General features: G+C 40.2%; 1 protein-coding gene across 5 annotated transcripts in view; it reads left to right on the top strand.

Moving 5' to 3' along the window:
- Positions 1–1,847: 1,847 nt before the first annotated feature.
- Positions 1,848–16,787, top strand: part of INTS14 (integrator complex subunit 14) — a gene marked incomplete at its 5' end in the record, with an annotated part of 30,696 nt that continues 15,756 nt past the window's right edge. Inside the window, 6 exons of one of the 5 annotated variants that reach the window (XM_079699809.1) lie at positions 1,848–2,108; positions 4,955–5,062; positions 8,457–8,612; positions 9,825–9,943; positions 10,386–10,528; positions 14,515–14,607. In XM_079699809.1, coding sequence (XP_079555935.1) covers positions 1,887–2,108; positions 4,955–5,062; positions 8,457–8,612; positions 9,825–9,943; positions 10,386–10,528; positions 14,515–14,607 — 841 coding nt within the window. The remainder of the gene's footprint in view (positions 2,109–4,954; positions 5,063–8,456; positions 8,613–9,824; positions 9,944–10,385; positions 10,529–14,514; positions 14,608–16,787) is intronic. The other 4 variants (XM_079699808.1, XM_079699806.1, XM_079699807.1 and 1 more) reach the window with 4 other exon arrangements.

Here is a 16,787-nt window from a genome sequence, read left to right as displayed (position 1 = left end):
ACCACCAGGGAATCCCACATTTTAGTTTTTTCTATCAAAATGGAGTCTGGAAGAGTAATTTATATATCTCCTTTAGTCTTTATCAATGTTGGATACATGAGGCATTTGTATTTGAAAGGCCATTATGTGGTAAAAAGGCTTTTCCTACTTGACATGAGTCCCTGATCCCCATTTATAACATTGTTTCCGTGAGGCAATATTCTCAGAATTCCCAACAGCCTACTTACAAATGGAATTTTAGAATAGCACACGTTTGCAGTTGGACACTGTACTAAAACAAGCCCTCTGGCCACTGTTAAGTGTTTTGAAGTAAGTTCCAAAAAAGAAATTAGTGAACATTAAATTTCTGACTTGTTTATGTCCATCCTGAGTGTTCTCTAATTGTATATATGCAAAATTGTATATATGCAGTATGATTTTTATGAAGTTGTAATCGGTGTATACATACAGGCCTGTGACCTGCTTTTCTCAGTTACTAATACCTATATAAATATTTCTGATATCTGTATATGTATCATTTATTTATAGCTATATGATATTTAATTGTGTGAGTAGACTATAGTTTGCTTAATAATAGAGGAGCAGCAGCAAGAGCAGATCTGTATATCTGGGAACTTTTTTCTTTATTTTTGAGCACAGAAATGTTTTCTTCATGCTAATTCTCAATCCATAATTTTAAAAAGCTCTTTGTTTTCCACATTTCTTCTACACTTTGACTTTTATACAGTTTCATGAGATACTGCCAGCTGTCATACATATTCTTTAATTTTGCTCTTTTCCTTCATAGTTCAAGAGCTGTTGCCTCATTTATCTGCAGTGAGTACCACTGAGGCTAGCAGTTTGTTGTTTATGTCATGCTTAATGATTTCCAGCTTTGTCTAATTTGGACTGTGACTTTACTAGCCTTTTCTTTTTTTAAATTTATTTATTTTATTATTTTATTATATTTATTTATCATTTTTGGTTGCGTTGGGTCTTCGTTGCTGTGCGCAGGCTTTTCTGTCGTTTCGGCGAGTGGGGGCTACTATTCGTTGCGGTGCACAGGCTTCTCATTGCAGTGGCTTCTCTTGTTGCAGAGCACGGGCTGTAGGCACATGGGCTTCAGTAGTTGTGGCACCTGGGCTCAGTATCTGTGGCTCGTGGGCTCTAGAGCACACGCTCAGTAGTTGTGGCGCATGGGCTTAGTTGCTCCGCGGCATGTGGGATCTTCCCGGTCCAGGGCTCGAACCTGTGTCCCCTGCATTGGCAGGCAGATTCTTAACCATTGCGCCACCAGGGAAGCCCGACTTTTTGTTTTTATATTTTGCGTTCATTTTAATTTTTTTAAAAAGGACATTAAGTAACAAGATAATTCAGCAAACACTTGCCCAAATACTGCTGTATTGAGTAAGATAGTGAAGGTGCCCAAAAAGAATAGTTGATTGTCAGAAAGTACCACCATAAGACAACTAGAAATGTTCTTTAGTAAATTAAGTGTCGGAGAGGTGATGTAGGAGTGTTTGTTATATTAAGTTGTGTAAGATTTGAAAGTATTCAACTCAAGAGCTCCCTGAATTTAATATTTTGTTTTATTTTGTTTTTACTAGAAACATTTAAGATGGTCCTTGATTTACGGCCATTTAGTGGGTGATTCTAGGAGTGGTCCTCACAGTGAACTAAGCTGCTAGCTTCCCTCCCACTGAATTCCCTGCAGATTTGTCCTCACCTCAACTTAAATGGGGTTTGCCTTCACTTATTTCTGGAAAGTTAGGTTAAAATTATGATTAAAAAAATACTTTTTTCTCTCCGTGACATACAGGACCTAATCATATTTATTTTCTACAGCGTTTCTCTATCTATAGCTATCTGTTTACATTCTGACTGGGAACACTGGGATCACTTTCATCATGCCTACAGTGGTGGTAATGGACGTATCCCTTTCCATGACCCGACCTGTGTCAATCGAGGGGTCCGAGGAATATCAGCGCAAGCACCTGGCAGCCCATGGTTTGACAATGCTGTTTGAACACATGGCTACAAATTACAAGCTTGAGTTTACAGCTCTGGTGGTTTTTTCATCACTCTGGGAATTGATGGTTCCCTTCACAAGAGATTATAACACCCTACAGGTACAAAAAGGAATGAGTTATTGTATGTACCGGGCCCAATTTATAGGAAGGAAAACAGTATTATCATATTGCACTGAATATTTACAACTGGAATTATTTAAAGATGAGTCTATGGGTATAATATCTGAGTATAACTGTAAAACAAGGATTCATAACCAGTAGGCCTTCTGCCTTTGGTAGAGCTATGAGTTAGAGCTGTGAGTTGTTGCTGTAGCCTCCTCTTTTGGTTTTCTGGAATTCTCTGTGGGAGGGGAGCATCTCAGGATGTAGTGCCCTGTTCCCTAAAGTTCAGGATCTTTAGGTTCAACACTTTTCTACTTTTCTATAAAACTTGAGATGAAAAACAGTCCTTCCAGGGACTTCCCTGGTGGCTCAGTGATTAAGAATCTGCCTGCCAATGCAAGGGACACGGGTTTGAGCCCTGGTCCGAGAAGATCCCACATACCATGGAGCAGCTAAGCCCATGCCGCACAACTACTGAGCCTGCGAGCCACAGCTACTGAGCCCATGCACCTAGAGCCTGTGCTACGCAACGAGAAAAGCCACCACAAGGAGACACCCATGCTCCACAACAAAGAGTAGCCACCGCTTGCTGCAACTAGAGAAACCCTGCACGCAGCAATGAAGACCCAACGCAGCCAAAAATAAATAAATAAATAAATTTTTAAAAAAGAAAAATAGTCCTTCCTTGTAAAACCCTTATTCTAGAGTAATTCAGGAGTATATTTCCTCTCCAACAAATAGCCTTTGATTTACAGATGCCAAGAAATCATTTTAAAACCTTGATTGATAGGTGTTACCTTCCAAAGGTGTTGTCTGTGATATGCCAAAGAATTACTTTCTGACAACATCTCTAAATTACTACTATTTCCAACAATGCCTAGCACAGTTCCTTGCCCATAGTGAGCAGTCAGTAAGTGTGTGTGAAATTAAAATGAACAGTTTAATAGTTGCTAGGCAGTTTAGAAATTCAGGATCAGTATAGTTTGCTTTTTAAAATATAAGTGGGCTTCCCTGGTGGCGCAGTGGTTGAGAGTCCACCTGCCGATGCAGGGGACACTGGTTCGTGCCCCGGCCCGGGAGGATCCCACATGCCGCGGAGCGGCTGGGCCCGTGAGCCATGGCCGCTGAGCCTGCGCGTCCGGAGCCTGTGCTCCGCAACGGGAGAGGCCGCAACACTGAGAGGCCCACGTACCGCAAAAATAAAATAAAATAAAATAAAATATAAGTAATAAAATTTTGTTAAATAATTTATTATCTCACTTTTTAAAAAATCTATTTATTTATTTTGGCTGCACTGGGTCTTAGTTGCAGCATGTGAACTCTCAGTTGCAGCATGCAGACCCTTAGTTGTGGAATGCAGAGTCTCAGTTGCAGCATGTGGGCTTCTTAGTTGTGGCGTGTGGACTCTTAATTTTGGCGTGTGGACTCTTAGTTGTGGCATGTGAACTCTTAGTTACAGCATGCATGTGGGATCTAGTTCCTTGACCAGGGGTTGAACCCAGGCCCCCTGTATTGGGAGCATGGAGTCTTACCCACTGGACCACCAGGGAAGTCCCTATCTCACATTTTTTTAAGTGACTCAAAAGCTTTTTTTTTTTCCTTTTTTAATTGCACTGGATTTCTTATAGATGAGTAAACTAAGGATCTTGGATGTTCAGCAGTTCTGAAATTTAAAGAATTGCTATATAGGTAGTGAAGAGTAATGGTTGAGTCCTGGAGTCTGACTGACTGGGCTCAAATCTAGATTCTGCCACTTCCAGGTGTAAGACCTGGGAAAGTGACCTAATCATTTTGTACCTCAGTTTCCTTATTTTAAAAATAGGTTAATTGGGCTCCCCTGGTGGCACAGTGGTTAAGAATCCGCCTGCCAATGCAGGGGACACGGGTTCGAACCCTGGTCCGGGAAGATCCCACATGCCGCAGAGCAGCTAAGCCCATGCACCACAACTACTGAGCCTGCGCTCTAGAGTCCATGAGCCACAACTACTGAAGCCTGCGTGCCACAACTACTGAAGCCCGCATGCCACAACTACTGAAGCCCGCATGCCACAACTACTGAAGCCCACACACCTAGAGCCCGTGCTCCGCAACAAGAGAAGCCACCGCAATGAGAAGCCTGCACACCGCAACAAAGAGTAGTCCCCGCTCACCGCAACTAGAGAAAGCCCGTGCACAGCAACGAAGACCCAACGCAGCCAAAAATAAATAAATAAATAAATTTTTAAATAAAATAAAAATAGGTTAATTATCTATACCTTATACAGGGGTCCCCAACCCCCACCCCCAGCCACACAGCAGGAGGTGAGCAGTGGGCAGCTAGCAAAGCTTCATCTGCCGCTCCCCATCGCTCACATTACCACCTTAACCATCCCCTGCCCCGCCCCACCCACCCCCCGTCTGTGGAAAAACTGTCTTCCACGAAACTGGTGCCTGGTGCCAAAAAGGTTGGGGACCGCTGCGTTATAGGATGTTGTCATGATTAAATGCATGTAAAATGCCTAGAATGATGATAGTATTCAGTAAATTTTGTCATTATTTTTGTGATGTCTTTAAACGTTTTTCATTTTAATTATTTCTTTAAAGGTCCACTTAAAAAAGATACGAACTTGATGGACAATTCACTCTCACCTGATGAGAGAACAGAATAAAGGGAAGCTCTTTTAATCATCCTTTATAGTTTAGGAAATCTGTTTTACCTTTTTTCTTTAAGAACGTACACTTTGGGCTCTCAGAAACACAATGTCCCCTGTGTAACATTCATGCTTTGAACGGTTTATGTTTTTTTCTGGTAACAAATTAAAACAGTAAAGAATAATGAGCAATTTTATCTTTCATTCAATCAGGAAGCACTAAGTAATATGGATGATTATGATAAAACCTGCTTGGAGTCTGCATTAGTTGGTGTTTGCAATATCGTTCAGCAAGAATGGGGTGGTGCAATTCCTTGTCAGGTAATGATCAATTCTTTTTCTTTGCCCTAAGTTAAAAACATTAACCACTGAGGTGCTTCAATTTTGTTCAGGCTCTGACACAGCATACATTGTAATTTCCACAAACTATGTTATACGCTTTTGGTATCTTTTTAAAAGAAGGCACTAAATCAACACTAATATATTCAGAAAGCAGTACAAATATGCCTTAAGGAAAGCATCCTCCTAGTAAATTGCCTTACTGCAAACTAGCATTGTTTGTATAAAACACAAAGGGCTCACAGTGGAATTTTAGAACACTCCCTGGAAGGGGCGATTATAATTTTGAGTGATATAATTGTAAACATCAGTACAATATAGTCTATCTTCATTATTCCAGTGTAGCATTTATTCAGCAGACTTTTACCCTTCTCAACTACCTGGGTTGTCTAAAAAGTGAGGTGTATGTCGTAAAATCTGTTGCCCTTTCCTTAAGAGTCCACAATAGGTCCACATACAGCATCAAATCAGAGCAGACTTGTAGCAATTGGAAGTTTGCTATAAACAGGTGCTTTGAGAAGTGGTAGCATATTTTAAAGGAGAAAACAGAAAAATTGCTAAAAGGAAAATCATAATAGTCTACAACAGGAATCAGCAAACTTTTTCCGTATTTTAGGCTTTGCAGGTGTCAGTGGCAACTCCTCAACTCTGTTGTCATAGCACGAAAGCAGTCATAGATAATAAGTAAATAAATGGGCATGGCTCTGTTAAAACTTTATTTACAGAAACAGGCAGTGGGCCATAGTATATGATTTTTTATTATAGGGTCAAATACGGGATTCCTCAGTAGTGTCAGTAGCATCACTGATATTTGTTTTTTAAATAAATATAAGATTGTGGCTGCCTTGGGGTGAGGAAAGGTTAGGGGGTGACCGAAATAAAACATGAGGGGATATGAGAAGTGATGGAACTGGTCTGTATCTTGATAGTAGAAGTGGTTACATCACTGAATGCATTTGTCGGAACTCACAGAACTATATACTAAAAAGGGTGAATTTTCTAGCATATGAATTATATCTCAATAAACCCAGCTTTTTTTTTTTAAGCTTTTTTGTTTTTTCTTACTGTTTTTTCTTACTCAGGTAGTTGAGTTGTTTTATACAGTATGAACTCATGGGTTAGTGAAGACCCTGAGCTACTACTAAAAGGTTAAAAATCAGATCACTTTAGTGGACACTTGCTAAAAAAGCCAGTAAATACCTTTTGATCAATTTCCTTTCAGAAATAAAAACCTTTGGCACCTTGCTTCATAAACATTATTTCGTAAAACCATGCATACAGACTGTCTGATTTCCTAGCAATATAGTGAATAAGTGAAGTTTTGTTGTCAATATCTTCTGAACTGGAAGCTAGCAGGTAGCACAGTTTCATTTGCTACTTCAGTGGTTTTAGAGAAGAAACTCAGAAAACATGCAAGAGCCAGACCTTGTGCACCATGCAGACTTCTGCCTTTTAATATTTTTTTCTTCCTTTGCAAAAAGGAGGAATCTGAATTTGAGATATACTGTACCCTGAGGGGAAGGAGCTGGGCCTGGATCCACTTAGACTTGCTTGGTGAGTTTTGGGGTGAACCAGGTCCAAAACACAGTGGACGTTATTAGTGATTGTTTTTATAATCAGTTACTATCAAACGGATTTGTTTTAATGTAGAATATTTTTAACCAAGTTTTTAAAGAGCTGGACTATGTTTTCATTATCTGAGTAAAGTCTGTCTCATTTTGACATTACAAGAAATATTTCATTATCACACAGCATCTGAAAAAGCTAGTGGCAGAAGTAAATCATTATGTAGCAATTGTTGGTACCTAGAAGAGGGATTTGCCTTGACTGTCTTCCTAAGAGATGACATCTCTCCAGGGGACCTCTATTAAGCATTCTTGGGCTTTAGAAGTAAGTGCCAGTCTTGGCACTTCACATGGTGCAACCACCTAATACTGCCTTACTGGTCTGTTACTGTTAAGTTACTAGGCTAGGCTAGGGAGAGCAAAAACAATCCTCCCCTGGATTGCTTGGGAAGTCCACCCAGGACTTCCCAAGGATTGCTTTAAACAGTGAGGAAAAGGAAAATGATTTGTAACTAATGTCTATTGTTAGTATATTTTGAAGGCTTTTAAAAATTATCGGTTGATTAAGAATGCATTTTAAAGGTCTTGTCCATGTCTGGTTAAATGGCTTTTATAAATACATATTTAATGCAGTTGTCATTTTAGTTGAGCAGGGGTAGGTAAAGTTTGTCATCTTTGAAAATAAAGTGTCAAGGTTCAGTCTTCAGACTTCTGTGCTGGTACTTCCTAGGGACACACGTAAAATAGGTCCTTATGCCATTTTTTTTCTTTTTTTCTTTTTCTGCTGCTTCAGGTCTTAGTTGCAACATGCGAGATCATTTTGTTGCAGTGCACGGGCCTCTCTCTAGTTGTGGCGTGCGAGTTTTCTCTCTTTGTGGTGCGCAGGCTCCAGGGCACGTGAGCTTAGTTGCCCCAGGGCATGTGGGATCTTAGTTCCCCAACCAGGGATCAAACCCGTGTCCCCTGCATTGGAAGGCATATTCTTTACTGCTAGACCACCAGGGAAGTACCCTTTATGCCATTTCTGACACCAGTGTCTTAGGTGCCAACTCCTTCTCTAAGAGATAGGGTTCTAGTTTTAATACAATTAAGTAAGAATTGGTTATGAATGGTTTTGTCTTTTCTTTTTTTTTTTTTTTTTTTTTTTTTTCTTGCGGTACGCGGGCCTCTCACTGTTGTGGCCTCTCGCGCCGCAGAGCACGCGCAGGCTCAGCAGCCATGGCTCACGGGCCCAGCCACTCCGCGGCATGTGGGATCTTCCCGGACCGGGGCACAAACCCGTGTCCTGTGCATCAGCAGGCGGACTCTCAACCACTGCGCTACCAGGGAAGCCCGGTTTTCTCTTTTTTTTAAGTGTTCATAGGTAGGTGCTTTTTTTAAAGGTTTAATAAGATAAAATACAGTAAAATGCATAGATCTTAAGTATACAGTTTACTGAGTTTTCACAAATGTATATACCTATGTAACCACTCCTCCAGTTAAGATATAGAACATTTCCATTACCCTACAAAGTTTTCTCATGCCCCTTTCTACTCAGTATTACCCCACAACCCCTATTTGATTTATCTTAGTTTTGTTTTACGTGGTCTGAACTTAATATATATGTGTAGAATCGTATCAATACAATGTGTCTGTCATCTTTCACTTGACAAATGTTGTTGAGATTTATTCACATCTTTGTTTGTATTCCTGCAGAGGTACATTTTTCAGTGTAAATGCAATTAGGGAGAAATGAAAACATTGCCAAATGAGACTGTTTTAAATAAATATGTTATTTCATGTACAAAACTCCTCTCACTTTTTGCAAACAGGTTGTTCTGGTGACAGATGGCTGTCTTGGCATTGGTAGAGGGTCACTGCGGCACTCCCTAGCTACTCACAGCCAACGCAGTGAGAGCAACAGGTTCCCACTACCTTTTCCTTTCCCATCTAAGTTATACATCATGTGCATGGCAAATCTGGAGGAGGTAATGCTTTTTACTAAGTTCTTTTTAGTTTGATTAGATACATTTTAGGACTCATAAATGGAATATATTTTTTAGTATATTCCATTAGTATTTTATTATATATACAGGCATGTCTCGGAGATATTGCAGGTTCCATTCCAGACCACCACAATAAAGCGGGGATCACAATAAAGCAAGTCGCATTAATTTCTTTTTTTCCCAGTGCATATAAAAGTTTTGTTTGTACTATACTGTTGTCTATTAAGAGTGCAATAGCGTTGTCTAAAAAAAAACAATGTACATACCTTATTTTAAAAATATTTTATTGCCGAAGAGTGCTAACCATCATCTGAGCCTTCAACAAGTTGTAATCTTTTTGCTGGTGGAGGCTTTGAAATATTGCGAGAATTACCAAAATGTGACACAGAGACAAAGTGAGGAAATCCTGTGGAAAAATTGTGCCCATAAAACTGCTCGACACAGGTTTGCCACAGACCTTTAATTTGTTTAAAAAAAGGGCAATATCTGCAAAACTCAGTAAATGAGGCATGCCTATACTATAACATTGAACTCCATTGTTTCAACTGAGACTAATTATTGATTATATTTGAAAAGACTCTGTGTCTCAAATGCTCTCTGAAAGCAGAGTGTTGCCACATCTCAGGAAACATAGCTGGAGTTGTTATCCATCCTACTTCCCACAAAGATTCTTCAGATGCTACAGAGTCAGAATGTTCTTTTTGGTGTTAGATGTTTCCCTCACTTAGGAATTCTTATGTCCATCACACCAGAAATGTTGACAGAAGTGTGCTTTGATTTTTTGTTGTTGTTAAGTAACATTACTCTGATGCATGTTTTAATAAACCCTTATCTCCTGGTTTTCCCATTTATTTTGGAAAGTTATTTAACTTTTCTTCACCTCAGTTTTTCTACCTTTAAAATGTAAATAATGATGGTTCTTACCAAAAGATGTTAGAAACACTTGGAAGGGAAGGTGCTATGTGAATACCAACTGTGGTCACCTCTGAATCTTTGCAAAACTACTTGGAATGAAATAGCTCTACTGGTATAATTTTATAAAACATTCCTCTTTGGTAACCTTGAGCCAAAATTGTTAGTTATTTTCCTTCTCACGTTATTAAAAAAAATCATCTTCGTTTTGTGACCTTAGTGTACTGATAACAATCTGGCATTTTATGCCACTTTAAAAGAGTCATCTGTTTTGCTTTGTAGCTTCAGAGCACTGATTCCTTGGATTGCCTCGAACGTCTTATAGATTTAAACAATGGTGAAGGGCAGATTTTTACTATTGATGGCCCCCTGTGCTTGAAAAATGTACAGTCTATGTTTGGGTGAGTATATACTTTGAGCTTTTTTGTCTTCTTACAATCCAGCATTATAATTTGATGTCAGACAATAATATCTATTTTACTGTTTCTAATTGTGTCATTTCATTTTCCCCAAGTTGCACATTTTTCAGATAAAATGATTGGTAGTAGTGATTTTTAAGTGTTGACTCCCGTTTAAATTAAGCATGACTAAATCTATAATGTCTATAGGTATTGACTTCCTTACAATGACAGCAATTTCAAAGATTTAACTTGCTTTTGGGCTTTTCAGAATTGAAATTTCCTCACCAAAAGTATCCGATTTTGTTCTATTTCACAAATGGTCAGATCATAGCTTTGGAATCAACTTGAAGGGAAAACAAACTTGATATCTTAAAAAGATTACTTGAAAAAAATTATACGTATCATATTACTCTTTCTGTAATAAATAATCATCATATTCTAGAAAACTGATAGATCTGGCATATACACCTTTCCATGCCGTTCTCAAGTGTGGCCACCTAACCGCTGATGTGCAAGTCTTCCCCAGGCCAGAACCTTTTGTTGTAGACGAGGAAATCGATCCTATCCCTAAAGTCATTAACACAGGTAACTTTTTTTATACTTCGGTCTTAGTTCTTCTGTTATCCCTACTTTCTTCTAACTTCTGACTTTTACTCTCCTCTCTCCAGGAGGGTTGAAAAGAAATGTCAGTATACTTTGGATGGGAGAATGCATTGCCTAAGGGGTGGCAGATTAGTGGTCTTCCATGGTGAGGTCATGAGTTAATCACTAATCCTAGATGATTATAACCACAAATTACTAGAGTTGGAAACCAGGGCCAGATTCACTAGCATTGAAATCCTTGAGGTAGTTCTTAATAGAGACAGTAAGACGGATTAGCATCATTATTAAGGTCATATATGAAGAGCTAGCTTTTAGACTTGGCTGTGTGACTCTTCCTCTGTGACCCTGGACAAGTCACTTCCTCTACTTCTTATCGGCTAGGTCAGTGGAATCTCTAGGAGAAATGATGGTCTGTCAGGTCTCAGCTCTGATACACTGTACCCCTCTAATACTGCAGCTTGTATTATGACTAAAAGAAAGCAATGCATTATGGCTTCTACCATGTTGCCAGTGCTATGCTTAGGTTAAATTGGCAAAGCCAAGAATCAAAAGTAACAAGGGGTAGTAGAGAAGAGAGTTGTCTCATATTGGCAGGTGGACTCCTTGAGTGGTGGGTATATGTTGAACCATCACTGTTTAAGTCACCATTGCACACCCTCAGTGCCTGGCTTAGTGTCTGATGCTTAGTAGATATTCACTAGGTAATTGTTCAATCAACAAATGATTAAAATTGGACTTCCGGGCTTCCCTGGTGGCGCAGTGGTTGAGAGTCTGCCTGCCGATGCAGGGGACGCAGGTTCGTGCCCCGGTCCGGGAAGATCCTACATGCCACGGAGCGGCTGGGCCCGTGAGCCATGGCCGCTGAGCCTGCGTGTCCGGAGCCCGTGCTCCGCAACGGGAGAGGCCACAACAGTGAGAGGCCCGTGTACCGCAATTAAAAAAAAAAAAAAATTGGACTTCCCTGGTGGTGCAGTGGTTAAGAATCCGCCTGCCAGTGCAGGGATCATGGGTTGGCATGCGCCACAACTACTGAGCCTGCGCTCTAGAGCCCGCGAGCCACAACTACTGAGCCCGTGAGCCACAACTACTGAAGCCCGCGCGCCTAGAGCCCATGCTCCGCAACAAGAGAAGCCACCGCAGTGAGAAGCCCGCGCACCGTAACAGAGTAGCCCCCGCTCACCGCGACTAGAGAAAGCCCGTGCGCAACAGCGAAGACCCAACACAGCCAAAAATTAATTAATTACTTAATTAATTAATAATAAAAGATATAATGAAAGATTTTTTAAATGATTAAAATTAAGTACAGCTGGAAATTCATTTCATTCTTGGGTGTGTAGATTTTAAGGAGTTTTCGAGTGAAGGGCTGTGCACAGGCTTTTTTGTTTTCTGTGCCTTTATTTTCTGCTCCTGCTGGAAGTAGGTCATCCATCTCTTTCATTGTGACTAGACAGCAGTGTGCCAAATGCTTTGTTGCCTTCAAACCAGTTAGATTCCACTTCCCTCCCATCCTTTTTGGATGAGTAACTTCAAATAGATCTTTTCTTCCCAGAAGTACATTACTTTCTATGTACTAGATTTCACAAATGCAGTGTTTAGGTGGGGAATTCAAATATGATAACTAGGAAGGTTATTGGAAGTTCTCTGAATGACTCTGATACTTTGCATTTTAAGTAACTAAGAAAATAAGGATAATTGTCTTTTATTTAATGGACTAACTTGTAAAAGCTTCTAGTCCAAGATTTTTGTTATAGCTTATATTTAAACCACTAAAACATAGGCCTTTCCTACTCAGATGAAAAATATATAACTGCTTATGCTGATTCATTCATTACTCAGCTAAAGAAGGTAATGATAGCAAAACTCCAGAGAAGCAGATTTCCTGATGTATAAGAAGTATGGTATACTCACCATGATCCTGATTTTTTAAAACATTGTTTTGAGAATATGAGTGTGTATGCGCCTAGAAGAAAGACTAAAAAGCAATTTAGTAAAATATTAATAGAGGTTTCCTTTGATGAGGAATGATGAGTGACTTTATTTTTCTTCTTTACAGTTTTTAGTGTTTTCTAAGTTTTTATACTACTTATATAATCAGAAGAAACTTCCAGAAAGTACTTTGGGTTACAACTATTTTTTTTAACTTATTTTAGATTTTCAACAAATACTTTTGGTCTTTAATACAGCTTCTACAAAGCAAAGAAACCATTGTCATATGTAGACTGCCACCTTGGTTTTGTAGAGAATGTATTTCTTTCTCAGGGAAACAGTTTTAATGCAAAAGCCTTACCCTCCAAGCATAGCTGCTTGCAGTTGTGGAAGTATTTGACTACGACGCCCCCTGGTGACCTGAACATCCTGACTATTCAGAGAGACTTAACCATTAAGCTTTTGCCTTGGCTGGGGACCTAGCCTCATAAAAATAGTATAGCTGATTTGTCGTATAACTTAAGTCCCTTAAATAAAAGACAGTTGTCCTTATTTGCTTAATTACTTAAAATGCAAAGTATTAGAGTCATTCAGAGAAACTTCTAATAACCGTCCTAGTTATCATATTTGAATTCCCTATCTAAACCTTGTGTTCATGAAATCTAGTACATAGAAAATAATGTACTTTCCCATAACACGAATTAATTCTTTGTTTTTAATTAATTTTTATTGGAGTATAGTTGCTTTACAATGTTGTGTTAGTTTTTGCTGTACAGCAAAGTGAATCAGTTACACATATACATATATCCACTCTTTTTTAGATTTCCTTCCCATTTAGGTCACCACAGAGCATTGAGTAGAGTTCCCTGTGCTATACAGTAGGTTCTCATTAGTTATCTATTTTATATACAGTAGTGTATATATGTGAATCCCAATCTCCCCATTCCCCCTTCCCCCCTTGATAACCATAAGTTTGTTTTCTACATCTGTGTCTCTGTTTCTGCTTTGCAAGTAAATTCATCTATACCATTTTTCTTTTTTTTTTTTTTTCTTTTTTTAGATGCATTGGGTCTTCGTTGCTGGGCGTGTGCTTTCTCTACTTGCAGCGAACAGGGGCTACTCTTCGTTGCGGTGTGCGGGCTTCTCATTGCGGTGGCTTCTCTTATTTCAGAGCACAGGCTCTAGGCACGCGTGCTTCAGTAGTTGCGGTGCGTGGGCTTAGTTGCTCCGGGGCGTGTGGGATCTTCCCAGACCAGGGATCGAACCCATGTCCCCTGCATTGGTAGGTGGATTCTTAACCCCTGTACCACCAGGGAAGTCCTGTACCATTTTTCTAGATTCCACATATGAGCAATATTTTACAATATTTGTCTTTCTCTTTCTGACTTACTTTACTCTGTATGACAATCTCTAGGTCCATCCATGTCACTGCAAATGGCATTATTTCGTTCCTTTTATGGCTGAGTATATTCCATTGTATATGTGTGCCACATCTTTGTTTGTTTGTTTGTTTGGTTTTTTTGCGGTACGCGGGCCTCTCACTGTTGCGGCCTCTCCCGTTGCGGAGCACAGGCTCCAGACGCGCAGGCTCAGCGGCCATGGCTCACAGGCCCAGCCGCTCCGCGGCATGTGGGATCTTCCTGGACCAGAGCACGAACCTGTGTCCCCTGCATCGGCAGGCGGACTCTCAACCACTGCGCCACCAGGGAAGCCCGTGCCACATCTTCTTTATCCATTCCTCTGTCGATGGACATTTAGGTAGCTTCCATGTCCTGGCTATTGTAAATAGTGCTGCAGTGAACATCGGGATGCATGCATCCTTACAGGTTTCTCCGGATATATGCCCAGGAGTGGGATTGCTGGGTCACATGGTAGCTCAGTTTTTAGTTTTTTAAGGAACCTCCATACTGTTCTCTATAGTGGCTGTACCAGTTTATTGATACATTCCCACCACCAGTGTAGGACGGTTCCTTTTTCTCCACACCGTCTCCAGCATTTATTGTTTGTTACGAGTTAATTCTATGTTGATTCCTTCTTTTCAGATTTGGAAATAGTGGGATTTATTGATATAGCTGATATTTCAAGTCCCCCAGTTCTGTCCAGACATCTGGTCCTACCTATAGCACTTAACAAAGGTGAGTTCTCTTCCTATTCCAGTGATACATATGAAGTATCTTATTATCTAAAGTTATTCTTAAATGTTAGATAGTAGAATAGCCCATTTTGCAGAATTTGGGGGAAAGGAGTAGTTATTGGATTGGGGGGTTTTTGTTTGTTTGTTTGTTTTTGCAGTACGCGGGCCTCTCACTGTTGCGGCCTCTCCCGTTGCGGATCACAGGCTCTGGACGCGCAGGCTCAGCAGCCATGGCTCACGGGCCCAGCCGCTCTGCGGCATGTGGGATCTTCCCAGACCGGGGCACAAACCTGTTCCCCTGCATCGGCAGGCGGACTCTCAACTACTGCACCACCAGGGAAGCCCTGGATTGGGTTTTTAAAAAATAATGTGTTACCTGATATATTAAAAAACTAATTCTGCTGCTTTATAACTATGGAGAGCATTTTGACACATACTTATTGTGTGCTGCTTCATTAATTTACAGTGGAAATCCTCTTTAGAGATGACAATGCTTAGTCCCTCATCCTGGGCTCTGCCTTTCCCTGTGGGAGCATGCTGGGGAAACCAAAGTAGTTCTCAGAAGGTTGCCTGATAAATGTGGAATACAGCTTTATAAGGGGAGAAACCACACCTGTTCTCTACTGGTGCCTAGCACATAGTAGATACTCAGTAAATACTGTTGAATGAGTGAATGAATCCAGGTTTTTGTGAGGCCTCATTACTGCAGAATGTATTTCTCCAGCAACTATAAAGTCATATCTCCTACATTCAGCATCTCTCTGGAGAATGTTAGTCTCTAGCACTTTAAACTTCTCTTTTCTCTGTTTTAGGCTGACCGTCTCCTTTATATTCACCAGCTTTCTCCAAGAAGTGTATACAATCAGGTTTCCACTCACTGAGTTACGACCACATTCCATTTACTCATGGTTATCTCAGTTGGAGTGCTAGGTATTCCATAACCCTCCATCACATATTCATAGACAGAATCTTTGATATGTTCTCACAGATGACTGATTATGATCCTTTTGTTTATACTTTACCTTACTGTTATTGATGTTGATAACAACTGAGTTTACCTTATTCCTAAGGTCCTGGGAATTCTGCGTGCCCATATAAATTGCCAAGAAAGAAAGCAGGCAAAATGAAGAGTTTGTATAGGAAAACAGTGGAAAGAAAATATGGGAAGGCAAAATGGAGCTGTGTTGAAAGGGCTGTTGAATGTCATACTAAACCAGGAAGATCTTTCTATTGAATTAGAAAGTCTTTGAATCAGCTTGAGTACACAGATAGTTCCAGAAGGAAGTTAATTGGAGGAAGATTCATTCATTTGTCAGCAGAGTGTATGAGAGAACCTGGAGTTGGAGAAGCAAGTCAAGAAACTTATGGAGTAGTCACTGTTCTTTGGGGTATCCCATCCACGTGCTGCCTGAAGGCTGTCAGTTGAGAACACTCTTGACATCTCTGAATCTCTGTTTCTGTTTCGATGGTGCCTGAAACCCCCAGAGAGCCTCTAGCTTAGTGTTCCAGTAGAAACTATGGAAAGCTGATTTTTTGTGTAGCAGCTTCACTGAAATATAATTCATATACCATACATTTCACCCATTTAAAGTGTACAATTCAGTAGTTTTTAGTGTATTTACAAAGTTATGCAACCATAACCACAATTTTTGAATCAGAATTTTAGAATTTTCACTACCTCAAAAAAAAGCCTTTTGGGCTTCCCTGGTGGCGCAGTGGTTGAGAGTCCGCCTGCCGATGCAGGGGACACGGGTTTGTGCCCCGGTGCCACAGAGCAGCTGGACCCGTGAGCCATGGCTGCTGAGCCTGCGCGTCCGGAGCCTGTGCTCCGCAGTGGGAGAGGCCACAACAGTGAGAGGCCGGCGTACCGCAAAAAAAAAAAACAAAAAAAAACCTTTTAGCTATCAACCCATAACCTTCCATCTCTCTCAGCCTCAGGTAACTACTGATATCCTATCTGTATATATTTGCCTATTCTGGATGTTTCATATAAATGGAATTCATATAATGTGAAAACTGATTTTTATTTGGACATAGGAAAACCAGAATATGAGTTTTTCTTACTTGTTATAATATTCCTTTATAATTCTGTATACTTTCCTTCCAAGGCTAGAAACAGCCAAGAGTACAACTGGAGTTTGGAGTTTTTGTAGCTAATCTCAGTCTGACTGGTTTTCTCTT

The sequence above is a fragment of the Hyperoodon ampullatus genome, assembly GCF_949752795.1.
Source record: "Hyperoodon ampullatus genome assembly, chromosome: 3".
NCBI lineage: Eukaryota > Metazoa > Chordata > Mammalia > Artiodactyla > Ziphiidae > Hyperoodon > Hyperoodon ampullatus.
The sequence above is the reverse complement of the archived record's forward strand: the minus strand, read 5'-3'. Positions and strand labels throughout refer to the sequence as shown.